Consider the following 27659-nt stretch of genomic DNA (forward strand, 5'->3'; position numbering starts at 1 on the left):
CCCTATAGCTGGGCTGTGCCATTCTACTTTCCTACCAACTTGGAATAGGTGCATCCCTCTCTCCACATTTTCTCCAACACTTCTACTGTCTGTTTATTTTATTCCTGGTATAATCACATAATTATGCCATCACCTCCACAATCTATATTAGGACATTTCCATCTCTTCCCCAAAGAAAGAGGAAAAGGAGAAAAAAGTGAAGAATAAAAATTCAAAAGATAGAAGAAAAATAAAAATAAAATACAATGAAAAGGTCAGACAGCATCACCACCACCAGGAAACTCATCTCACTCCCATAAATCTCCCTCTTATAGACATTTAGCTTTGGTATATTGCCTGTTAAATTAATGACAGCATCTTAACAATGTTACCATTAACTATAGACTCTAGTTTGCATTGATTGTATTTTTTCCCCTGTACCATCCAATTTTAAACACCTTGCAATGTTCTCCGTCATTTTAACACATTCATATATTTGTATATTTAATCACCAACATTGACCATTCTAGGTTTCGCTAAGTTATACAATCCCATCCTTTATCTTCTATCTTTCCTTCTGGTATAAACTTGCCCTTAGCCTTCCTCTTCCAACCATATTCACTTATCTTTGTTCAAAGTACTTATAATATTATGTTACCATCACACACTATTATGCTATCTATTCCATTTCTATGTCTAGACAATCAATCCTGTTGAACCTTTTGTACTCCTTCAGCATCAACTGCCCGATCTCCAGCCTCTTTCTATCTTTTGACAACCTGTGTTCTAAACTTTCAAATTTTTCTCATCAATGTTAGTCCATGTTAGTGGGACCATACAGTATCCATCCTTTTGTTTCTGGCTAACTTCACTCAACATAATGTCTACTGTCTACCATTTTGTCTTTTGAATTTTGTATGTCACATCTTACTTTATTATTATTTATTCCACTCTCTTTCTACTCTTACTGATAGTCTTCATTTCTGTACTCTTCTCCAAACCTCTCTCTCCTGTCCTTTCCTATTTCCCTGTAGTGCTCTCCTTAGTATTTCTTGTGGAGCAGGTATCTTGTTCAGAACTCTCTGGCTGTTTGTCTGAAAATACTTTAAACTTTCCCTCATTTTTGAAGGATGGTTTTGCTGGATATAGAATTCTTGGTTGGCAGTTTTTCTCTTTCAATGTCTTGAAAACATCATACCACTGCCTTCTTCTTTCCTCCATGGTTTCTTCTTAGAAATACGCCTATAATCTTCCAAGTTTCCCTTGTATATGATGGATGGATTTTCTCTTGCTGCTTTCAGAATTCTTTTTTTGTCTTTGACATTTGAGAATATGATTATTAAGTGTCTCGGCATAGGTCTATTTAGATCTATTCTGTTTGTGGTACGCTGTGCTTCTTGGATCTGTAATTTTATATCTTTCATAAGAGATGGGAAATTCTTAGTGATTATTTCCTCCATTATTGTTTCTGTCTCTTTTCCCTTCTCTTCTCCTTCTGAGACACCCATGACAGGTGTATTCATGTGCTTCATGTTGTCATTCAGTTCTCTGAGATGCTGCTCATATTTTTCCATTCTTTTCCCTATCTGCTTTTTTGTGTGTAGGATTTCAGATGTTCTGTCCTCCAGTTCATGAATCCTTTCTTCTGCCTGTTCATATCTGCGGCTGTATGTCTCCATTGTGTTTTTCATCTGTTGTATTGTGCCTTTCATTCCCATGAGTTCTGCCAATTTTTTTTTCAAACTTTCAAGTTCTTCCTTATGTTCCCCCAGTGTCGTCTTTATATCCTTCACCTCTTTTGCCATATCATCCCTCAACTAGTTGATTTGATTTTTTAATTGATTTAGCATGTTTGTTTGAAAATCTTTAATTAGTTATTTCAACTCCTATGTCTAATTTGAAGTGTAGGTTTGTTCCTTTGACTGTGTTTTATCTTCATTTTTCCTAGTATGACTCATAATTTTTTTTGTTGTCTAGACATATGGTTTCGTTGATTACCCTATTCGGATTTTCCCAGACCAGATGGGCCCAGGACTCATGAGGAAGGTGTAATCAGTTTCAAGTTTCCCTGAGGATGAGTCTCTGCTGGTTGTCAGACTTTCCTGTGAGGCCTCTAGTCTCTGTGTTTTTCCTGTCCTGTCCAGCATATTGAGCTTGTCAGCTTGTGTCTACCCACCATGTAAAGAGATGTGGTTCCTTTAATTCTCAGTGGACCCTGTCCTGGCCTGGAACTGAGGATGTCAGAAGCCAAGTTTACGTTGTATCTGATCTCCCCCAGCCCCCACCCCACCCCCCCAGGCCCTGGGGTCTAAATTCTCTGAGTAGGGCAGCCACTTAAGCTGGACCCCACTCCCCTTTCCTTAGGGAAAATACATGCTTTCAGGGATTGTCTCCTATGTTTGAATTTCTCCTTTGTCTTTCTGATGTCTTAACTCCGCCTTTGCCTTGGTCAGTGCTGACAATTGAAAATGCCTGAAGCTTTCTCTAATGAGCTACTTAGAATGAGAGACAAAAAGAGAAAGAAAGTCCCTTTTCAGAGCCAGTCTCCAGCTCCCCATTTGCCTGTCCACCAGTGTTGGTACCCGGTTCTCTGTGCCCCTTTTCTTGGGACACAGCCATTTTCCAGTATTCTGAGCTTAGCATCTCTAAAAGCCTCTGTTTTTATTTATTTAATATATTTTTTTCCATGGGCCCTCCCTCCTCTCTGCTGGGAAAGATCTCAGAGTTCCCTTGAACCTGCTTGCTCCTGGTGTATCTGTGCTTATAGCTTGTGTTCAGTAGTCCAGATTTGTTGATTAAAACTGTAGTTGGAGCTTGATTGAGTTACATCCCCTCACTCCAGGTAGCCTGCATCTTTCTTCCACAGGGAAGTGTTACAACTGAGCCTGCCATGCCGTTGGGGGAGGGCCGCCAGCTCTGCAATTTGGAGAACTTTACTTAAAGTTCTATGCTAAAATCTCAGCCATTCCACCCATTCCAGACTGGTGTACGATGTGTGTCAAGTCACGGATGTCTCCCAACAGTTGTTCCAGACTATTTACTAGTTGTTTCTGGCTATTTACCAGTTGCTCTAGAGGACTTAATTCCACACCTCTCTATACTGCCATCTTGCCCTGCCCCTTTATAGATTTTTGTGTTCAGTGAGTTTGGCAAGTTGCTTCAGTTTCTCAGAAGATTAAGATTATAGTTGATCTAAAGAGATTGTCATTGAAACATGAATAAGATTTGGCTATTTGCTACTAGTGTAATTCCCCATATACAGTGCTGGGTGTCCAATTCCCATTTCAATTCAATTTTTTTTTTTTAAGCTCTAGCTAAATGCTGGCATTATTTTGTGTCTTTCTAGAGTCAGATTATATGCTGGAAATGGGTGAGGACACCAGGTCTGTCCACTGACCAACCCCTCTTATTTTGCTTAGATGTTTCTGGAGCTGTCAGAACTTCTAGCCAAAATTATTCCATTTGGTCCAGATTGTCCTGGAATTGCTCCTGTATATCATAAAGGTTTTAGTAACAAGATTGTACAGTATAATTTGGAATATGTATTAGAAAGTCCACTCTGGTGTTACTTTGCTGTTTCGAAATGCACTAGACATATACAATATAGGAAGCTTGAAAAGGGAAAAAAAAGAAAGAGAAAGAAAAAAAGAAATCCAGCCTTCCCCTGTGAATAATAAGTAGGTGCTCAAAACCCTGTAATACCCACAAAATTAACCTTTTAATCCTAATTAAAAACCTTGACAGTAATAAGAAAGCCAATTCTGGCTTTTTTTTTAATGGGTCATGATTTCCATGGTTTCTTGTCTCAGCCCCACTTTTTTCTCTTAATTTATGTTTATTTTCCTTATTTCGATGCCCACCCACCTTCTTCAGCTGGTGCTAGTATGTACTACATTCTCAATCAGGAAAAGGTTTCTCTCATCCCATTTGGTCCCATGCGCTAAAGTTTATTCAGTATGACAATGTTCACCAAAATCTATTTCATTTTCATCACGGGCACTCAATGAAACTGCATTTTCCATCCTGCCAGGTATATGTGGCACAATAGCCTTTCAAGTTCTGGGACAATTTTGGTGTTTCTTAAATGTATTTCCAGGACTGTAGACACTACATCTTGGAAATCCTTGACTGTTTCATTTAAAAACCTTGTCTGTAGAACTAGTATATCACATAGAAACCACATTGTACATTTTAATGAGGTTTAACCTGTATTGAGGGGATATTTTAATACATATACAAATGTTTGTGGTTCTTTGACTTGCCTTTTAATAGTGGTAAAATATATTGTTTATGTAACTACAGTTCTTTATTTTTATCTATTAATGGTCCTTCTATCGACTTACCTCCCAAAATTTAAGTTAGACATTCTTGTAGTAAGATTTTAAAAAAAAATCTTTTATCAGGGTGAGGCAAGATGACAGAGAGGTTAGGTGGGTAATTTAGTTACTCCTCTAGGGCAGCTGGTAAATAACCAGAAACTGTATGAAACAACCTTTCGGGGTTTTCAGTGACCAGTCACGCATCGTACAACAGTATGGAACCGGTGGAATGGCTGAGATGGCAGCAAAACCTGTAAGTCTCCCCAGCCAGGGGGCTGGCATCCCTCCCCACCAGGCATTGCAGACTCTCTTGGATTTGGCTCCCCGAGGGAAAAAGAAACAGTCTGTGCAAGGAGGGGAACTCAACCCAGCCTCAGTTTCAGAATTAATTAACAAATTAATTAATTAACTTTTGGAGTTGTGGGTGTTGCGGGTGCTGGAGAAGGGCTGGGCTCCAGGAAGTGGGGGCGTGTAGAAAGGGGCACCCAATCAGGTTCTCCTGCTGCTGCTGCTCTGTAAAGGGTGGGATTTTTTTACTTTCTTTCCTTTTCTTTTATTGCTCTTTGACTCCTCATCTTTCTGCACTTCAGTAGCCCCTTGGAAAGGGCAGAATTAAAGCTGTAAGAGAGTAACTATTCAGGTGAAAGAGATAATAGCCTAAAGTGCATATCTTTAAATACTCTGTACTGAGATTGACAAAATGTGGGAGCTGGGGAAAGGCCTTTAAAAGGGATTTCCTTTTTTTTTTTTTTTTCTTTTTTCTTTTTTAAGTAACTATTCTTAGTAGCTCTTTATAGATAGCCTCAGATATTTGCAGCTGGCCTCTGGACCCAGGCAAGGGAGAGCCGAGATAGGTTTAACAGACAAAACAATGAACCTAGTTGGGGAGACAATTCCCTAAAGGGCATAACTTCCCTCAAGAAAAGGGGGGCATGGTCCAGCTCAAGTGGCAGCCCTCCTTCAAAGAACTCAGACCCTCAGGGGCTGGAAGACAGAAACCAGCTTCAGTCAACCATGCCCCTGACAGGGAGAGAGTCTGGGGAGAATTAAGGGCACCACACCTCTTTACACTGAAGGGAGCTGTGGGTTGACAAGCACCACCTGCTGTACAGGAGAGGAAAAGCACAGAGTCTAGAGGTCTCACAGGAGGGTCTCATCCTCAGGGAAACTCCATATCCTCTTCCTGAGACCTGGGCCTCTCTGGACTGGGAAAACCTGATTGGGATTGACCATATCTGAGGAGATTCTCTCAGAAAAAGGTTACATAAAGGCAGGGCAAGAAACAGAAAAACAAGAGGAGAAAAATTCTGAACAACTAAATAGAGCTAAGTTAGAGGTCTAGAATAAGTTGAACTGAACTCCGAAGGGTAGAGAACAAAGCCAACCAACAAGAAAACCCTAGGTAAAAGTGAAAACGAGTTCCAGAAAAAACCAATCAAGAGAATCAGATACCCAGACAGCTTAAAATAATGAGCCATACTAGGAAACACGAAAACATGGACCAGCCAAAGGAACAAACTAATAGTTCAACTGAAATACAGGAGTTGAAACAACTAATTAAAGATATTCAAACAAATCTCCTAAACCAAATCAAGAGCTAAAAGAAAATGTGGCAAAAGAGATGCAGGATAGAAAGATGACACTGTAAGCTTGAAAAAACAAATGGCAGAACTTATGGGAATGAAAGGCACAATAGAAGAGTTGAAAGACAATGGAGACATACAACAGTAGATTTGAACAGGCAGAAGAAAGGATCAGTGAACTGGAAGACAGGACATTTGAAAGCATACACACAAAAGGACAGGTAGGGAAAAGAATGGAAAAATATGTGCAGGCTCTTAGTGAGCTGAATGACAGACAACATGAAGCATATGAATATATGTGTAATGGGTGCCCCAGAAGGAGAAGAGAAGGGAAAAGGGCCAGAAAGAATAATAAAAGAAATAATAACTGAAGATTTCCCAACTCTTATAAAGACATAAAATTACAGATTTAAGAAGTACAGCATACCCTAAACAGAATAGATGCCAGTAGATCTACTCGAAGACACTTACTGATCAGATTCTCAAATGTCGAAGACAGAATCCTGAAAGCAGCAAGAGAAAAGGGATCCATCACTTAACAAGGGAAGCTCAACAGGATGATGTACAGATTTCTCCACAGAAACCATGGGGGCGAGTAGGCAGTGGTATGATATATTTATGATACTGCCAACCAAGAATTCTATATCCGGCAAAACTGTCCTTCAAAAATGAGGGAGAGATTAAAATATTTTCGGACAGACATTGAGTTTGTGAATAAGAGACTGGCACTATAATAAGAAAGGGAATGCTATAGGCTAATGGGAAAAGGCAGAAGAGAGAAGTTTGGAGAAAAGTGTAGAAATGAAGGCTGTCAGAAAGAGTAAAAGGAGATAGAGAAAAAAATAAGATATGACATATAAAATCCAAAGGGCAAAATGGTTGAAGAAAGTACTGCCCTTACAGTAATAACACTAAATGTTAATGGACTAAACTCCCCAATAAAAAGACATAAACTGGTGGAATTGATTAAAAAACAGGACCCATCTATATGCTGCCTATAAGAAACTCACTGTTAGACACAGGGACAAAAATAGGCTGAAAGTGAAAGGTTGGAAAGACATGTCATGCAAACAACAACCAGAAAAAAGTAGGAGTAGCTACACTAGTATCAGACAAATTAGTCTTAAATGTAAAACAATTAAGAGAGACAAAGAAGGAGACTATATATTAATAAAAGGGACGCTTCATCAAGAAAACGTAAGAATCATAAATATTTATGCACTGAGTCAGAGTGTCCCAAAATACATGAGGCAAACACTGTCAACACTAAAGGGAGAAATAGATAACCTCTACAATAATAGTTGGAGACTTTAACACACCACTGTCTTCAATGGATAGAACATCTAGAAAGAGGATCAAAAAGGAAACAGAGATGTAGAATTGTATGATAAATGAACTAGACTTGGCAGACATTTGTAGAACACTGTACACCCCACAACAACAGGATACACATTTTTCTCAAGTGCTCATGGAATATCCTCTAGGATAGAACACGTTGGGTCACAGTGCAAGTCTCAATAAATTTAAGAATATTGATCTTGTAGAAAACACTTTTTCAGATCATAATGTAATGGAAGTTGGAAATAAATGACAGGCAGAAGGTTGTAAAGTTCACAAATATATGGAGGCTAAACAACACACTCTTAGAAAACCAGGTAAAGGAAGAAATTTCAAGAGAGATTAGTAAATACCTCAAGGAAAATGATAATGGAAACACAGCATATCAAAACTTATGGGATACAGCAAAGGTGGTGCTGAGAGGGAAATTTCTTGCCCTAAGCGTCTATATTAGAAGAGAGAGGAAAAATTGAGGGATTAACTATTCACCAGGAGGAACTAGAGAAAGAAAAGGAAACTTACCTCAAAGCAAACAGAAGGAAAGAAGCAGCAAAGATTAGAGCAGAAATAAATGAAATTGAGAACAGGAAAATGATAGAATCAACAAAATCAGAAGTTAGTTCTTTGAGAAAATCAGTAAAATTGATGGACCATTAATAGGCTAACAACAACAAAAAAAAAAAAAAAAAAAAATGGGAAAGGAGGCATAACTAGTGACCCCACAGAAATAAAGGAGATAATGAGAAGATACCATGAGTAATTATATGCTCATAAAGCAGACAACTTAGATGAAATGAACAACTTCCTAGAAAAGCATAAACAACAAGCATTGACTCGAGAAGAAATAGACGACCACAACAGACCAATCACAAGTAATGAGATTGAGTCAGTCATCAAAAAGCTCCCCAAAAAGAAAAGGACCAGATGGCTTCACGTGTGAATTCTGCCAAGCATTTAAGAATGAATTAGTACCATTCCTGCTCAAACTCTTCAAAAATATTGAAGAGGAGGGAAAGCTATCTAACTCATTCTTTGAAGCCAACATCACCCTAACACCAAAGTCAGACAAAGATACTACAAAAAAAGAAAATTATAGACCAATCTCTTTAATGAGTATTGATGCAGAAGTACTCAACAAAATACTCGCAAATCGAATCCAGCAGCACGTAAAAGATTTATACACCGCGACCAGGTGGGATTTATTCCAGGTATGCAAGGCTGGTTTAACACAAGAAAATCAATTAATGTAATACACCACGTCGATAAATCAAAGTGGAAGAGCCACATTATCATATAGATTGATGCAGAAAAGGCATTTGACAAAATTCAACATCCTTTCTTGATGAAAACACTTCAAAGAATAGGAATGGAAGGGAACGTTCTCAATATCATAAATGCAATGTATGAAAAACCAACAGCCAACATCATACTCAATGGGGAAAGACTGAAAGCTTTCCCTCTAAGATCAGGAACAAGATAGAGATGTCCACTGTCACCACTGTTATTCAGCATTGTGGTGGAAATCCTAGCTAGAGGAATTAGGCAAGAAAAAGAAATAAAAGGCATCCAAATTGGAGAGGAAGAAGTAAAACTTTCAATTTTTGCAGATGACGTTAATTCTATATGTAGAAAATCCAGAAAAATCTACAGCAAAGCTACTAGAATTAATTAATGAATACTGCAAAGTGGCAGGCTACAAGATAAACACGCAAAAATCTGTAGCGTTCCTGTACACAAGTAATGTGCAACAAGAGGAAATCAAGAAAAAAATTCCATTTATAATAGCAACCAAAAGAATCAAGTATTTAGGAATAAACTTAACCAAGGCCACAAAAGACATATACACAGAAAACTACTAGAAACTGCTAAAAGAAATCAAACAGGACCTAAAAAAATGGAAGAACATACCGTGTTCATGGATTAGAAGATTAAATATAGTTAAGATGTCAGTTCTACCTAAACTGATTTATAGATTCAATGAAATACCAATTAAAATCCCAACAACTTACTTTGCAGAAATAGAAGAACCAATGACCAACTTTATTTGGAAGGGCACGATGCCCTGAATAGCAAAAATATCTTGAAAAAAAGGTACAAAGTGGGAGGTCTCACACTAACTGGCTTTGAAGCATGTTACAAAACTACAGTGGTCAAAACAGCATGGTACTGGCATAAGGATAATATACTGACCAATGAAATTGAATTGAGTGTTCAGAACTAGACCCTCACACCTGCAGACAATTGATCTTTGATAAGGCAGTCAAGCCAAAGCAACTGGGACAGAGCAGCCTCTTCAATAAAAGGTATTTGGAGAACTGAATATTCATTTCCGAAAGAATGAAAGAGGACTCCTATCTCACACCTTATACAAAAATTAACTCAAAATGGATCAAAAACCTAAACTTTAGCGCTTAGACCATAAGACTCTTAGAAGAAAATGTAGGGCAATTTCTTAAAGATCTTATGGTAGGAGGTGGTTTCCTAGACCTTATACCTAAAGCACAAGTAACTAAAGAAGAAATAGATAAATAGGATCTTCTAAAAATTAAACACTTTTGTTCATAAAAGGACTTTTCAGAAAAGTAAAAAGGCAGCAATGGGAGAGAGTATTTGGAAACCACATATAAGAAAAGGGTTTAATATCTCGAATGTATAAAGGGATCCTACAACTCAACAACAGAAAGACAAACAACCCAGTTAAAAAATGGGCAAAAGACATGGGCAGACACTTTTCCGAAGAGGAAGTACAAATGGCTCAAAAACATGAAAAAATGCTCAGCTTCACTGACTGTTAGGGAAATGCAAATCAAAACTACAATGAGATATCATCATCTCACGCCTACCAGAATGGCCATTATCCAAAAAACAGAAAATTACAAGTGCTGGAGGGGATGTGGAGAAAGAGACACACTTATTCACTGCTGGTGGCAATGTAGAATGGTGCGGCCACTCTGGAAGGCAGAGTGGCGGTTCCTTAGGAAGCTAAGTATAGATCTGCCATATGACCCAGCTATTCCATTACTAGGTATATACTCAGAAGACTGAAAGTTAAGACACAGACATTTGTAAACCGATATTTATAGCAGCATTGCTCATGATTGCCAAGAGATGGAAACAGCCCAAACATCCATCAACAGATGAGTGGATAAACAAACTGTGGTATATACATACAATGAAATATTACACAGCTGTAAGACAGAACAAAGTATTGAAACATACAATAACATGGATGAACCTTGAGGACTGTATGTTGAGTAAAGTTAGCCAGAAACAAAAGGACAGGTACTGTATGGTCTCACTAATATGAACTGACATTAATGAGCAAACATTGAGAGTTAAAAGCTGAGAATATTGGTTATCAGGAGATAGAAAGAGGGTAGAGATCGGGCATTTGATGCTGGAGGACTACAGAGTGTTCAATGAGATTGATTGTATAGATTCAGAAATAGACAGCATAATACTGTGTGACGGTAGCACAATATTGTAAGTATACTGAACAAAGATGTCTGTGAGTAAAGCTGAAAGAGGAGGGCTAGGGGCATGTATGACACCAGAGGTAAAGATAGACAATACAGACTGGGACTGTATAACTTAGTGTAAACTAGAGTGGGCAGTAATTGTGACTAAATGTGCAAATATAAAAATGTTTTTACATGTGGGAGAACAAATGAATGTCAACCATGCAAAGTGCTGAAAAGGGATGATATTGAGAAAAAAATATAATCAAAGCAAACTGGCATCTATGGTCAACAGTGACGTAATATCCTTCCTAAATATATATGAGAGGGTTATGTAAGGGAGGGATGTGGGATTCTTGGTAGTGGTTGTATTGTCTGACCTTACTATTATATTGTATGGTATTTTTTTTTTCATTTTAATATCTTTTTTTATTATCCTTAAAATTGTTTTTATTGTAGTAATGAATATGTTCAAGTGATGATTGTGGTGATAAATGCACTATATGTTGATACCGTGAACAATTGACTATCACTGTGGATAATCATATGGTATGTGAATATATCTCTAAAATTGTGGGAAAAAAATATGAACAGGGATAAAAGTGCTAGAGAAAACACAGAGAAAGGGATATACCTATTTACTTTTGGTGGGGTGGCAGAATAGTGTAACCTTTCTGGAGGACAGAGTGGTGGTTCCACAAAAAGCTAAATGTGTGGATACCATAAGGTTCAGCACCCTCATTAGTGGGCATTTACTTAGAATATCTGAGAGCAGGGACATGAATGGACATTTGCACAGTGGTGTTTATGGAGGTAGTGTTCATGATTTACAATGGGTGGAGATGGCCTAAGGGTACATCAACTAATGAACAGAATGGTGAACTGTGGTGTATGCATGCAATGGAATATTGATCAACTGCGAGAAGGAGTGAAGCTGTGAGACACACAACAAGGTGAATGGATCCTGTAGACAGCATTTTGAGTGAACTACGCCAGAAACGAAAAGACAAACATTATAATGCCTCACCAATATGGACTAACTACATGTGTAAACTCAGAATTGAATTAGAGCCCAGCTTATCAGGAGAATACTTCTTGTAATGGTCCCTAGATTGTAAGCTCTTACAGCAGTCACATCTGTTCCTGAATTGTAATGGCTGTCTCCAAACTCTGAGATGCTGATCCCTTTGTGTATAACTTGATCTGTCTCTGGAACATTGGGTATCTTTGTGACACCTGAAACTCAGAGCTAGAGCTCGGTATGTATGAATGTCAGTATTATCGTATACTGCAACTGTTAAAAAACTGAAATAGAGTCCGGACTTCAAATAGAGATATGAATGAAGCAGATCTAGTTAGGTCTAAGGCAAATCAGGCGAAAGGTCAAGGACGATACTGACTGTCTTTTAAAACTTCAACTTCTGTGTGAGACTGAGGGAAGAGATGTTTATTTGGTGCAGGATATATTTCTTCTACAGCACACTAAATAATTTAACTTGTTTGGTCAATTTTTTCAAGTACCACAATTACTTGGAAGTTTGAATAGGAAATGAGATCTGGCAGGTTTGTACAGGTTAGTGTGAAATAGTGATACATCCCAAAGTTATTTAGGCAGAGAAAAAAAATATACATGCAGAGCCCCCTGAGGAGCTGCAGGAAATTGCGGAAACGTTGGATGTCCCCACCTACGTTATTACTGATATTCTCACAGACATTGATGACTGACAATTTGGTGTGCTGAGCCCTCAATCTTGGGGCTTGCCCTTATGAAGCTTGTTGCTGCAAAGGAGAGGCTAAGCCTACTTGTGGTTGTGCCTAAAAGTCTCCCCAGAGCCTCTTTGTTGCTCAGATATGGCTCTCTCTCTAGCTAAGCCATCTTAGCAGGTGAATTCACTGCCCTCCCCCACTACATTGGACCTGACTCCCAGGGTTGTAAATCTCCCTGGCAACCTAGGATATGACTCCATGGATGAACCTGGACCTGGCATCATGGGATTGGGAAAATCTTCTTGACCAAAAGGGGGAAGTGAAATGAAACAAAGTTTCAGTGACAGAGATTTCAAATGGTGTTGAAAGGTCACTCTGGATGGCATTCTTAGCACTATATAGATATCCCTTTTTAGCTTTTAGTGTATTAGAATAGCTGGAAGTAAATATCTGAAACTATCAAACTGCAACCCAGTAGCTGTGATTCTTGAAGACAACTGCATAACCATGTAACTTACTTATGTGGGGTGCCAGTTTGATTGTGAAAACCTTGTGGATCACACTCCCTTTATCCAGTGTATGGATGGATGAGTAGAAAAATGGGGACAAAAATTAAATGAAAAATTGGGGGGGGGGAGGTTTGGGTGTTCTTTTTTACTTTTATTTTTTATTCCTATATTTATTCTTTCTGGTGTAAGGAAAATGTTCAAAAATTGATTGGGGTGAGGAATACACAACTATATGATGGTACTGTGAACAGTTGATTGTACACCATGGATGACTGTATGGTATATGATATATGTCAATAAAACTGAATTTTAAAAAATATATGTCTCTTTATCAGTGTGATGTATTAGTCCTGATGGCAATATCCTGTGGTTTCTTTGGTGGGATTAAAAAGCTGAGTTTTTTTTCTTGGAGAAATCTGACTCCTTATGGGAATAAAATGTTAAGAAGTCTATATATGTTCTAAAATATGTTAGGATACAAATGATCCTAGCTTAGAATTAATTATTTTGCTTTCATTGGGTAAACCTTTGCCCTAAGTGCAATTTGACTCAAAATGTGAATTACTCTGGAGATAATAATAGTCCCCACCTCAACAAGTTGAGAGAATTTAATGAGTTAATACAAGTAACTTAACACAAAGACTGGCACATAGTAAATGTTTGATAAATATTAGCTGTTTTTATTATAAGATAATATTGCTATCATCCTTATGATTATTCTAATACAGAATCCCAGATTTTACACTTTTTGGTAGTGGCCTAACCCACAAAACTTCATGGAGAAGTAAGCCAAGTACGGAGTCGTCATAACTAAAATCACACCTGCATCTGTAGCTGTTTCTATTATCAGTGTCAGTTATCGAATTGCCAGAGAAGCCCAAGAGTAATAATCCCCAATTATAGAGGAAAGTGTATAATTTTCCAGAGTAATTCTAATTGTGTGATTATTTTCTTTTAACAAATCATACAGACACAACTGTGTTATGGTCTGTTCATTCATTGAGTTTCATTCTAACACATAACTTGTTCATTCTTTATTTCTGTAAAGTCTGTGCAAAAGATTTTGGCATCTACAAAGGGGGAAATGTCTTAAAGGCAAAATATATATTGCATTTTAATTCTTCTATGGTTGGAGAAGAAACTTGTATATTTAAAATTTTCTCTTTTCAGTGTGTTCATATAAAGTAAAAACTCACTTTGGTTTTCTTCCTGACTCATTTTGGAGTTATCTGTTTCTGACTCACTTTGGAATTACCTGTTTCTCAATAGGTCACCAAACGTGATGAAGACTCTTCTTTGATGCAACTGAAAGAAGAATTTAGAACCTATGAAGCTCTGCGGCGAGAACATGACTCCCAGATAGTGCAGATCGCCATGGAGGCAGGCTTACGAATTGCACCAGACCAATGGTCATCTTTGCTTTATGGAGACCAGTCTCACAAATCTCATATGCAGTCCATTATTGACAAGGTAGAGTTTTTTGTTGTTGTTGTTGTTTTGCCATGCTTCTTGAACTAATCTTAGAATTTTAGTCCTTCATGATTTGGTAAATCATTTATTTAACAAATTTTTATCCAGGAACCTCTCATGATCCCTTGAGAGTCTCCCTTTTCTATTTTGTTATTGCCTTTCTCCCTTCTTTTCTTGTTTTCTGAGTTTCTTTTTTTTCTGAAAGTTATTTGTTTACAGAAAAATCATGCATAAATTATAGGGCTCCTGTATACCCCCTTATTGTTAACACCTTGTATTGGTGTGATACATTTGTTAAAATTGATTAAAGTACATGTTTATAATTGTGCTATTAGCTGTAGTCCATCATTTAACTTAGGATTCACTGTGTTGTGTAGTTCCATGGATATATTTTTTTCATTTTTACTCTAGTAACCTATATACAATCTAAAATTTACCCTTTTAACCCATTAAAATATAATTCAGTGCCGTTAATTATGTTCCACAATGTTGTGCTACCATCACCACTATCCATTAAAAAAAATACAAAATTTTTCCAGTGTCCTAAATAGAAACTGTACATTTTAAGCCTTAACTCCTGATTCTCTACCCCCACCCAGACTCTGGTAACCTTTATTCTAAATCCTGGCACTATGAGTTTGCTTATTCTAATTTTCATATCAGTGAGATCATACAATATTTATCCTTTTGTACATGGCTTATCTCACTCAACATGATGTCTTTAAGGTTCATCCATGTTTCATATATCAGAACTTCATTCCTTTTTACAGCTGAATAATAGTATACTGTCTGTGTATATCACATTTTCCTTATGCAATCATAGCTTGATGGACACTTCGGTTGCTTCCATCTTTTGGCAATTGTGAATAACACCACTATGAACTTCGGTGGGAAAATATCTGTTCAAATCCATGCTTTCAATTCTCTTGGGTAAACACATAAAAGTGGAATTGCCACGTCTTATATGATAATTCTGTAGTTAACTTTCTGAGGGACTGCAAAGCTGTCTTCCATAGCAGCTGCACAGTTTTACATTCCCACCAGTAATGAATGTGTGCTCCTATTTCTCCACATCCTCTTGAACAAGTGTGAAATGTTATCGCATTGTGGTTTTGATTTGCATTTCCTTAATAGCTAATGATGTTGAGCATCTTTTCATGTGCTTTTGGGCCATTTGTTTATCTTTGGAGAAATGGCTATTCAAGTCTTTTGCCCATTTTCTAATTGGGTTGTCTTTCTGCTCTTGAGGTGAAGGATTTCTTTATATATTCGACATATTAAACCCTTGTGGGATATATGGTTTCCAAATACTTTCTCCTATTGTGTAGCTTGTCATTTTGCATTCATGATAAAGTGCTTTGATGCACAAAAGTTTTTTTTGTTTGTTTGTTTGTTTGTTTTTTAGAGAATCTTTAGGTTTACAGAGAAATCATGCATAAAATACAGAGTTCACACACAAGTTTTTAATTTTAATGAGGTCCCATTTATCAGTTTTTTCTTTTGTGGCTTGTACTTTGGGTATAAAGTCTTAAAGAAACCATTCCCTAAATAAAGGTCCTGAAGATGCTTCCCTATGTTTTCTTCTAGTTTTATAGTTTCGGTTCTTATATTTAGATCTTTGCTATATTTTATGTTGATTTTTGTATATGGCGTGAGGTTGGATTCCAGCTTCATTCTTTTGCATATGGACATCCAGAACTTTTTGGTTGTATTTTTTTGTTTTCCTTTATTAGAGAAGTTGTGGGTTTACAGAAAAATAATGCATAAAATACAGGATTCCCATATACCGCCCCACCACCAACACCTTGCATTGGTGTGGAAAATTTGTTGCAGTTGATGATAGCACATTTTTATAAATGTACTATTAATTACGTATTTATAACTTACATGCCTCATTTCCATTAAAGCCTACTTTTATATTTATGTGCTTTCTTGTGTTGTACCATATTGAGTACCTTCTCATTTCTGTCTGGGGATATATTTTTCTTCTGTTTTCCTTGTGGTTACCATAGGGTCAAAATTTAATTTCTAAATATATAACAGTTATATTTGGTTTGATACCAACTTAACTTCAATAGCATGCACATCTACCTTTCCTGTGCTGCTCTATACCATGACAATTTTTTTGTGCTTCTTACCACGTATATCTTTGTACCACTTATAAACTTTTTATGAGTTTACATTTTAGCACCTGTAGGACGTAAGAAATGGAGTTACATGCCAAGCAATATAATACAGGAAATACTGGCATTTATAATTACCCAAATGGTTACCTTTACCACAGGTTTTTATTTCTTTATGTGGCTTTGAACCACTGTCTTGTGTCCATTACTTTGAATCTGAAGAATTCCCTGTAACATTGCTTGTAGGGCAGATCTAGTATGTACTCCTTCAGCTTTTATCTGAGAATGTCTTAATCTCTCCCTCGTTTTTGAAGAGTGTCTCACCAGATAGAAAATTCTTGGTTGGCAGTTGTTTTCCTTCAGCATGTAAGTATTTCAACCCACTGCCTTCTTGCCTCCATGGTTTCTGATGAGAAATCAGCACTCAGTCTTATTGTGTTTCCCTTACATGTAACACCTTGCTTTTTCTCTTAAAGCTTGAAGAACTATCTCCTTGTCTTTTGCAATTGATAGTGTAGTCAGTATATGACTGGGTGTATTTTTTTTCCATGTTTATCCTATTTGGTGCTCTCTGAGCTTCTTGGATGTGCATATTCATTGTCTTTTCCTAAGCTTAGGAAGTTCTGTGTCATTGTTCTGACTATTGCTTCTGCTCCTTTCTCTGTTTATTCTCCTGAGACTCCAGCAACATGTATATTGGTGTGCTTATTGTGTCCCAAAGCTGTCTTTGGCTATTTTTGTTTTTAATATTTCTGTTTTCTTTCTGCTCCTCAGCTGGCTCATTTCAAGTGTCTTGTCTTCAGGATCACTTTTTCTTATCTTCTACCAGGTCTTGTGCTCTTGAAACCCTCTTGAGCATTTTTCATTTCAGTTATTGTGGACTTCAACTCCAGTGGTTTCATTTTCCTTTTAAAATTTCTCTCTTTACTTAGATTCTCATATCTTTCATTCACTGTTTTCCTGTTATTCCATAGTTCTTTCTCTATACTTCATCTCCTTGGGCATTTTTTTTTTTTGCATTTTATAATTGTTAAATATAATATATACAGACAGAAATGTGACAACTTTCAAAATGTAATTTAACAAGTAATTGGAGAGCAAATTTAAAAGAATGTTACAGATTATAGTGCCACAATTTCAGTTATTTCCTTATTGTGAAATATAACATATATACAGAAATGTGATAACTTTCAAAGTACAATTTAACAAGTAGCCATAGAGCAAATTTCTAAGCATGTTATGTATTATAGTTCCACCATGTCAGTTATTTCATTCTAGCTATTCTAGTACCCTAGAAACTAAAAAAAAAAAATATATATATATATAAAGATTCAGTATTCAGAATTCTTTGATAAATCCTATCTGTCCTTGAGCATTTTTAAGATTATTTTAAAGGCTTTGTTCAGTGTGTCCACATTCTTGTCATCTTCATTGGTGTTTTCTGTATTTTTATCCTCTTTCTTTGGATGGGCAATCATTTCCTGTTTCTTTGTCTTGTACTCTTTTGGTACACACTGTATATTTTAATATTTTTAAATGAAAACTCTGGGATTTACTCCCTGGGATGTCTGCTGCCTGGTTTTGTAAACAGCTGATGATAAGACAGATTTTCTTGAGCTTCAGCCCTCCTATAACGAAGGTCTGTCCAAGGTGAATGTAGTGTGCAGGGTTTTCCCTGTCTTACTGGGCTTGTGTCTCGTTCTGGGCTTTTGCTTGTTCTTTGTTTTGGAGTTCCCCTTTTACAGGAGATTGCTTGTCCTCTTCGCTTTCCCAGGGGACAAATCTCCCTCACCCAGGTATCTATACCCCCAGACTTTTTTCTCAGATTGTCTGCCTCTACTGTTTTTCATAATGCTTTTATTGTCTCATACTGCTTTTGCCTAGAGGGCAAATTCTGGGAGGAGGGTCACCATGGGGCAGACTTTCTCAATTCTGTCCTTCCTAGCCCAGAGTAGGACCAGGGACCCAGGAAGGAGGTGCAGACTGTCTCCAGTGTACCCTGTGGAGGGTTTCAGGAAGGGCTCCCAAAACTTCTCCGATGGTTCCCCAAAGCTGAGCTTTCTTACCCTGCCCAACAAATGCAGCCCTGCAACTAACTTTCCCCCACAGTCCTTAGGAAGCCCTGTCTACACCTCTGCCCCTGTCCAAGCAGGTTTGAAGCAATGGCTACTGTGTCTTTGTCCGGGTGGGGGTTGACACAATGGTTGCCTGCCCCCTTTTTCCAAGGGTAGGTTGAAACAGTAGCTGCCCTTTGAGCCAGAACCCAGCAATCCAAGTTTGCTAATCAAAGGCTGTAATCTGTGATTGGCCGTGTACACCCTTGCTCTTGGGGAAGAGGATTTTTAAGTCCCTTGCTCTCACCGGTTGCTAGTAAGGGACTGGACCCTGCAGCGGCCTGCTGGAGAATGGGGGATGGGTGCTGGCAGCCACTATGGAGAGAAAGCAATTTACAGTTCTTCACTGTAATTATCAGCCTCTTCTCCCATTCTTCTCTGGATGCTGTACTGTGTTCTTCTGGCCTCTGGACTTTCAGAATAGTTATTTTGGACAGTTCCTGCTGGTTTAATAGTTGTTTTTATAGAAGGACTGAGTCTGGGGGCTCCCTACTCTTCCCTGGAAGTCCTTGACCTCCAGTTTTCCCAGCATCATTTGTTGAAGAGGCTATTCTTTCCCCATTTAGTGGACTTTGCCCCCTTGTCAAAATTCAGTGGCAGTATTTTATTTCTAAATCTCCAACGCTTAGGCAATGCATAGCACTTAAGTGCACACTAAATGTTTAATGACTGAAGACATTTCTGTTTCCCATACCAAGGAATGCCTCCTCTGTACCTCTGTTCCTCACCCCCCTCATCAAAGCATATACTGTCTCTCTCTCTCTCCACCCCAGGGCTTGAAATTCCGTAATCAGATATACTTTCTTTTGTATTGAGGCATTAACCTTTAAAAAGAAAGAAAGGAAGAAAGAGAGAGAGAGCGGGAGGGAGGGAGGGAGGGAGAGAGAGGAACCTGTGGTGCATATTAAAGTGTTTCATTGGTACAGAATTTCTGTTTAGGGTGATAGAAAAGTTTTGGTGATAGATGGTAGTGATGGTATCACAACATTGTGAATGTAATTGACACCAGTGAATTATATGAATGTAGTTAAAAGGGGAAATTTTAGGTGGTATATATGTTTCTAGAATAAAAATTTATAAAGAAGACAGGATTGTACAGCACACTGAACCCTATTGTAAACTATAGACTATAGTTAATAGTACAATTATGATACTCTCTCGTCGATTGTAACAAAGGTACCACACTAATGCAAAATGTTAATAATGGGGGCAGGTATATAGGAACTCTGTTTTCTATATACTTTTTATGTAAACCTACAGCTTCTCTAATAAAAAAAATTTTTTTTAAATCAATTGTCCATAGATGTGAGGTTTGCTTCTATGAGAAGATCTGTCTGTCTTTGTGCCAGTACCATGCCTTTTTGATTACTGTGGCTTTCTTTGTATTAAACATTAAAATTGGAACATTTTGATCATTGTATGAATTAGTTCAACCCATTTTCTAAATGTTTTTATTTTCTCCCTGTAGCAGCCATTTAATTGTCTGGAAGATCTATACATTAAGGTTTCTTATGATTCTCAACTAGAATGATTTCACATAATGATAAAAAGTTCTACCATTCTAAATTTAAGAAAATTTTCAATGTACTTATTTCCATTTCATATATTGTCTGTTATTATGAAGGGACCATTAGGGTCAGGTCAGGCTCCATTATTTATTTGTGTCTCTAAGAGCTCTCAAAATAGAATAATACTGTAACTGATTTTGTTGTAATTCAACATGAAGTGTATGAGAGTGCTGTGGAGAAGTCTTAAAGGATCTTAGATTATGTAGCATGCTCAGTAATGTTATGAATTTTTACTATCTTAAATTCTTATAACCACAGAAATAATTACCAACTCTAGAGACCACTCTGTATTTAATTTAAGGACTTAGGGTCAAGATGTATAGAGTTGTCTAAATTCAATAACAGTTAACACTTACTGAAAGCTTACTATGTGCCTGATATTTTTTAAATAATTTCATTTAATTTTCTCAACAACCCATTATTATTACTTGTATACAGAGGCATGTTGAGTTTAAGTGTATTTTCCAGGGTCACATAGCTAGTAAGTAACAGAACCTGGATTTGAACTCAGGCATTCTGGCTCTAGAATTCATGTTCATAACACTAAAGTTCTTACAAGACTATTCTGCCCCTTATTTATTCATTTATTTACTTACTTTGATATTCCCAAAGATAGAGTTCTTTGAAAAAGTAGTATATTGGTATCAAGAGTATTGGAAAATGTATCTTGTAACTGCTTGATGGATAATTTTCAGTATGATGTATATTGTTTGCTCTATCCTGTAAGTCTTCCCAGGATACCTTTAAACAAACTTGACCTGAAACGCCTAGCTTTGGATAGGTGCTTTTATCTGAAGTTTATGTAAGTGAGTGACTATAACTCATTCAAAGCGTAGTAATGATCTCTTATTAAAGGAGCAGCCTTCTACCTCTAGAGAAACTTGGCTTGTATTTATAAAAATTCTACAAGGAGGTTGGTCTTATCTGAATTGGACTAAATAACTGAATGTGTATCATGTAATAATTTTCTCACATCATGAGCAAATTGTCTGAAATTTATATTAGGAGACCTTCATTTAACAAACTGGTCAACTTTAAGTGACATATATTACATGGATCACAGTGTCTGTGACATTTCTTTATTATATAGAGTGACAGTACTTTCTGCAGTGATGGAACTGTTCTATATATGCACTGTCTAATAGGGTGAGCACAAGCCATACATGACTATTGAGACCTGACATGTAGCTTACACAGTGATGAACTGAAATTTTAATTTTAATTTTATTTTATTTTAATTAATTTAAGTAGCTGCATGTGTCTCTAATTGCTGTCATATTGGACATCGCAAATAGATAAGTTATTAAAAGTGATAAGAAAAGCACCAATCCTAGCAAGTATAACAGAAATTAACAACAACAACAAAAAATGCATTAACAGCTTACAAAGAGGAAATGTATCTAACTTATGGGATAGAATTCAGCCCCATGGTAAAGAAATAAATATTTAAAACAGTAACATACCAAACTCTGCCTAGTAAATTAGTACAAGAAACATGCTCTCAAACATTGTTGATGGTTTGTAAAGTGCATTAGAAATCTTTTGAGAAGCAATATGTCAGTGAATAAAATCCCATAAAATGTTCATGTTTTTTGACCAAACTTATTATTCCCAGGAATCTAATTTAAGGGAATAATCTAAACTTTCAGAAAGATTACCAGCCCAGAGGTCTTAATTAGTAAATTATTTATAAAGAAGAAAATAAAGGGATGATTAAAGAAGTTTTGTTTTATCCGCTCAGAATACTGTTATGTAGCCATTAAAATTAGTTAGGTCAGAAGAGATACCTGCTTCAGCATATGTATATATATATAATGATAGTGAAATGTTTTTTTTAAGTCTTGATGGATACATGGGTGTTTTCATTATATTAGAAATTTTCTTTGAAATGTAATAAAAATTGTTAGCAAAATAAAAATGCTTTTGTTAAAATATTAAGGGATGATAACACTGCAAGTATATAAATGAAGGCACATCAGAATTCTAATGGTAACTGTATTATTTCCCATGTTTTTGAAAATGTGTGATTTTTTTAAATTACCTTTTATAGAGTGACCCTTCTGTGGGGGGGAGTTCTCATCTATATTAATAAACTGCATAGAGAACTAAATGTTTCCAAGTAAGAACTCTTAGTTACTATCATGCAATCAATTTGTTTTTTTCTATTTACATCCTAGTATGGCCAGCTTAGAGAAGTTAATGCCAGAGTGTATGTATTTAGCCTTGGGAAAATACACAACCTCATAGCTTCCAAGAATCCCAAACCAATATTAGGATCTTTTGAAACTATTTAGTCCATTTAACAGATGGACTTCAGATTGAGTCTACAAGGATAAGGGGTATATCAGTGTCATCATCTTTGATCTGTAAGAGAGCTTAAACTCAAGCCTGGTTTGACTGACTTCAGTTTCATCGTTCTTGCTATTATATATAGCATTTTCTCTAGATTGTATTTCCAAATTTCAGTTATTTAGAAGAACCCCAATAGTCATACTAACATAGTACTGTCAGAACATAGGATGGAAAGAATGCTTCCAAATTGGGAAAGGTGTCACATTCGAGGAATAACTAGGAGTTCACCTCATAGAGGCATGTGAAGGATGGAGAGCAGAGGGAAGATAATAGCAACATGCTAAGCTGTGGATACAGAGAAGTGCAGGGTTTGTTCAGATAGGTGGTAATCCGATCTGGCCAAAGCATAGGGTGTATAGGAGAATAAAATTTAAATTTAGTAAATTGCAAAAATGATTATGATATTGTAAATACTCTTTATTTCAAAATAATTATCTGGCCTTTGGGAAAATTAATATGTATCTTTCTAAAGTTGCAGACGCCAGCCTCTTTTGCACAGAGTGTTCAGGAACTAACAATTGCTCTCCAGCGAACTGGAGACCCAGCAAACTTGAACCGACTGAGACCCCATTTGGAACTGTTGGCAAACATTGATCCTAGTCCAGGTAAACTCAAAGAAACTTAGTGGACTGTCTTATGTGTCCTCTTAGTGCTGTTGATGATTCTTTTAATTATGTTTTGTGATATTCCTCTAACATTTCCCAAAGGAATTGTTCCAGATCTTTTTTACAGTGGTTAAGTCTCTGGCCCCATTCTTGCCCTTTGTTACCTCAGGTTAGTTCACTTCAATATTTAATATTTACCTTGTACTGTCCTGTTCACTTGACCAGGAAAATAGATTCTTTCTGGGCTCCTTTATGGTTTCTTCTTTCTCACATCACAAAATTGTCCTCTTATTTTACCATTCTTGCCTCTTTGCCAAAGCTCAAGTTTTTCTTTTTCTTCCTTATATGTCCTTGTTTTCCTTGATCCTGTTTTTCCCTTCTCCACAATATCTTGTTCCATCACACATCCTCTCTTGCATATCTTTACTTCGTAAATCCTTTCCTGCTCCTTTCTCTTAACCTGAAAGTATTACCCAACCTTCATTTTCCGCTTTATCTCAGATATTTTAGCCTCTGTCCTGTCACTGTTCCTGCTTTTATTCCTACCACTGAATTGAAATTCTTAATATTCACTAATAATTTACTAGTCTCTTGTTCCAAAGATGACTTCTCAGACTTAAATTACTTGAATTGTCTTCAGCATTTGATAATGTTCTTTGTTCATATAGAGAATCTCCTAACACCTTGTCTTTCTGTAGCCTCATACTTCTCTTCTGACTTCTCTTGGTACTGTTGCTGTCTCATTTGACTACTCTTTTCCCTTCTGCCCCTAAGAAATAGGTAGGTTGTGCTCTTGGTACTTTATTTTGTCTTCATTCTCTGTTGATGATAGTCATTCATTCCCAGATATTGGGTATTAACTCTGTATAGATAATAGGCTCCCAAATATTATCTGTTCATTACTCCTGACCCATTTTCTCAGATGCTTGCTGCGAGTTTCCATTGTTTCCTGTGTTTTAAAGTGAATTCATCTTCATTTGATACCTGCTCTTCCTGTGTTCCCTTTCTCTGTTAATGACCTCGAGGATTCTCTGAGGTATGTAAGCTGAAAATCTGAGTCTTTGTCTTGCTTCATATCTTTTCCCTGCACTTGTTCTACATAGATCTATCTGTTCTTTTACAATGTCCTTCTATTGCATGCCTGTAATTACTGCATTAATGAGAGACTAAATGCCTTCCAACTTCCTCCCCCTTTAAATTCTTTCAATCTAATTATTGCTGCAAAATAAATCACATCTGATTTTATTTTCGTACTCATAAACTTTCAGTGATACCCCATTGGTTTATAGACTAAAACTCAGAACACTTAACTACAGCTTGCAAAGCCCTCTACAGTTTTATCAACCTACTTTTCTAGATTTATCTCCCCCAATTTTTTTACTTTTGTGCTCTGATGATCCTGGGCAATCAAAAGAGAACTTCCATAAGCTCTGGTAACATTGACCTGTCCACTTGAATCTTTGTCATATTCCACTCCTCTCTTGTAACAGTGGATAAACTGTATCCCTAACTAACGTCACGCTCTATCCTCATGCACTAGTTGTCATCTTGTCAAATACACACCTCCAGCATCATCAGTTCTCCTTCTCTAACTAGCATATTCCTATCAACACACATGCTGTTCTTTCTCTCACCTTAATCTACTTTTAACCCAGTTTCCCATCCAACTACCATTCCATTTCTCTTTTGAATCCATTCCAATCAAATGTTTATCTCTGCCTCTATAAATCTGCTTTTGTTGAGGTCACAGTGATTACTGTCTTGCTAATTCCAAAGATTGGTTCTTGTTCTCAATGTACTTGACCTTAAAACACTTAGTTTCCAGACTACCACACTCTCCTAGTTGCCTTACTTGTTTCAACCCTTCTTTGCTGATTTTTTTTTTCTCATCTCCATAGCCTCTAACCTGGTGAGTGCCCCAGAATTTAATCCTTGTACCTTTTCTTCTCTTTGCCATTTATACACATTCCCAAGATAATTTCATTTAGTCTCATGGCTTTAAATATCACCTGTACAACTCACAAATTTATTATTTTTCATCAGTTCTGAGCTCTACTTCTTTTCCCCAGGTTTTAGCATTTCTGATATTGGGGTACATTTGTACAGTTGTATCATAATTTAATTAGCACTCTTTTTTCTGTCATAGTGCCACATAGAATAATGCTGTTACCATTGATGGCATTTTAAAGTCTGTGAAACATATCTCCAGCCCAGATCTTTTTCCTGAACTCTCTTTTTGTACATCCAGCTGTTTACTCCACATCCAACTGTACTACTTTGACATCTAATAGGCATTTCAAACTTATCCTGTCCAAAAATGAGCTCCAGTCCCCAAAATCTATTAGTGGCAACTTGATCCTTCCAGTTGCTCAGTCCAAATACTTGATTCCTCTTTCTTTGTTCATGTAGGTCTTCTCCATCAGCAAATCCTGTAGGCTCTACATTTAAGATCAATCCAGAGTTTTTATTTACTTCTCATTGCTTTCACTGCCACCACCTTCATCTAATTCACTATCATCTCTCTCCATGGATTATGGAATAGTCTCCTATTGTCTGTCTGGTTTTAACATAGGAGTGAGAATGATCCTGTCACTGCTGTCATCAGAAATTCTCCAGTGGCTCTCCATGACTTGGAGTAAAAGACAAAATCCTTCCCATGACCTGCAAGGTCTCCCATGGTCTAGTCTTCTATTACATCTCTCTGACATCATCTCCTACTCTTTTTTTCTGCCTAATTTACTCCTCTCCAGTTCTACCTCCATGGAATATCCTAGGCACGCTCTTGTATCAGGGCCCTTCACTTATTCTTCCCTCTGTCTATAAATGTTTTTCCTTCAAAATCCACAAGGCTTATTCCAGTGCTTCTTTGGTCTTTAATGAAATGTAACCTTGTTACAAAGACCTTCTCTGGCCTCTCTGTCTAAAATTTTATAATACATGTCCCACTCCCCTTCCTAGCGCTATTTTTTCAGCTCACTTGTCTAAATACTCTATATTTTGTTTATCCTGTTTATCATATGTCTTCTCACCTAGAATGTAACGGATTTTTGTTTTATTTGCTACTGCATCCCCAGGAGCGAGAATAATACCTGAGACTTAGCAGGTGTTTAAAAAAAAAAAATAATTTTTAGAATGAATTTTCTCTCCATCTTCACTTTCTTTTCCTGTTAACATTTATGTATCCTTCAAAGCCCCGTTCAAATGCCATTGCTAGAAGTATGAGAATGTCTCCAGCAGAAATTCATCTTTACTTCTGTGCTCTCACTTCATTTTATATTTCTTTTAGAAAACATTTTATATCCAGCCTTATGATTAATTTTTCCTTTATATAATCACAATGCTGCAGTGGGCACGTACTTACTGAATGAAGAGGACGTGTAGCAGTAACAGTTGCTTTATATGTAATGGGTCTGCTATTATACTTTTCAAACATTCTGTTTACCAATATTTGATTTACAGAAAATTGCAAATTGGCATTCCAGTTAAGTTGTTTGGTCCACATAGTGTTGGTCTGCACAATGTTATAAATTCTAAATTTGTTAAGTGCCAACACTTAAAAACTGGGAGATTTTATATCATCTCAGATTTCAGCTCACATAACAATTAGATAAAGCTGAGTATTAACCATACTGTTAGGTGAGAGAAAGAGACATGTTTTCCAGTTAAGCACAATCCCTGTCACTTTCCGTTGTCTCTTCAACACTAAAGGCCTAATAACAATTACCCTTTATTGTCTGACCTACTTAATTCATTTATGTCACCTTCCCTGCCCCTGTAGTTAATTTTAGTTTGCAACCCCAGCTTTAAAATAATATATCTATTCCATTAAAATGATGTTTTGATGAATAAAAGCTATAATCTGGAAAGGCTTATGAAGCTTTAACTCATTTCAATTTCATTGAATTAGTGACAGTACTATGTGTTCCTTCATTAATTTATTATTAGGCAAAAATTAAATAACATAATAGTTTTGAAATTTTATTTTCTTAGATGCCCCTCCTCCTACTTGGGATCAGCTAGAAAATGGGCTGGTTGCTGTGCGTACAGTGGTACATGGGCTGGTTGATTATATACAGAACCACAGCAAAAAAGGAGCAGATCAGCAGCAGGTAAGGCAGAAGTTTGAATCTAGAGATAAACCACCTTGCTTACACCTACAGATACAGATGAAACCAAAAAATGACATCAATAATCGAGACTCTGACTATAAAATCTATAAATTAGTTCCGCACGGTTGGTAGCCAGGTTGTTGGATTAACCTGGTAGTTTTGTCAACATTGAAATTAAGTAATCTTGTTGATCTGATGTGGCTGTGCTTGGGTCACTTTTCACATTGGATATAGCAGCATTGGATGGTTAAAGTAGATTCCATGCCAGCAGTTTTGTTTTGTTTTTCCATTTAAGTAGCATTGTATTCTCTTGAGTTGGTATTACATTTCAGTTTGACAGTAGTTGTTAATGTGTATATCTCTAGTACTTTTCATATTTGTATAGATGCTTTTTCTGTATTAGGATTTAAAATTTTGCATCCATA

The 27659-nt window shown here is 36.8% G+C and overlaps 1 protein-coding gene across 2 annotated transcripts in view; it reads left to right on the forward strand.

The window, feature by feature from the left end:
- Positions 1-27659, forward strand: part of RC3H1 (ring finger and CCCH-type domains 1) — a 141834-nt gene that overhangs the window by 88402 nt on the left and 25773 nt on the right. For both annotated transcript variants that reach the window (XM_037825312.1, XM_037825313.1), the window contains exons 6-8: positions 14163-14363; positions 22993-23125; positions 27116-27234. In XM_037825312.1, the coding sequence (XP_037681240.1) occupies positions 14163-14363; positions 22993-23125; positions 27116-27234 (453 nt within the window). The remainder of the gene's footprint in view (positions 1-14162; positions 14364-22992; positions 23126-27115; positions 27235-27659) is intronic.

The sequence above is a fragment of the Choloepus didactylus genome, chromosome 2, assembly GCF_015220235.1.
Source record: "Choloepus didactylus isolate mChoDid1 chromosome 2, mChoDid1.pri, whole genome shotgun sequence".
In the NCBI taxonomy this organism is placed as follows: domain Eukaryota; kingdom Metazoa; phylum Chordata; class Mammalia; order Pilosa; family Megalonychidae; genus Choloepus; species Choloepus didactylus.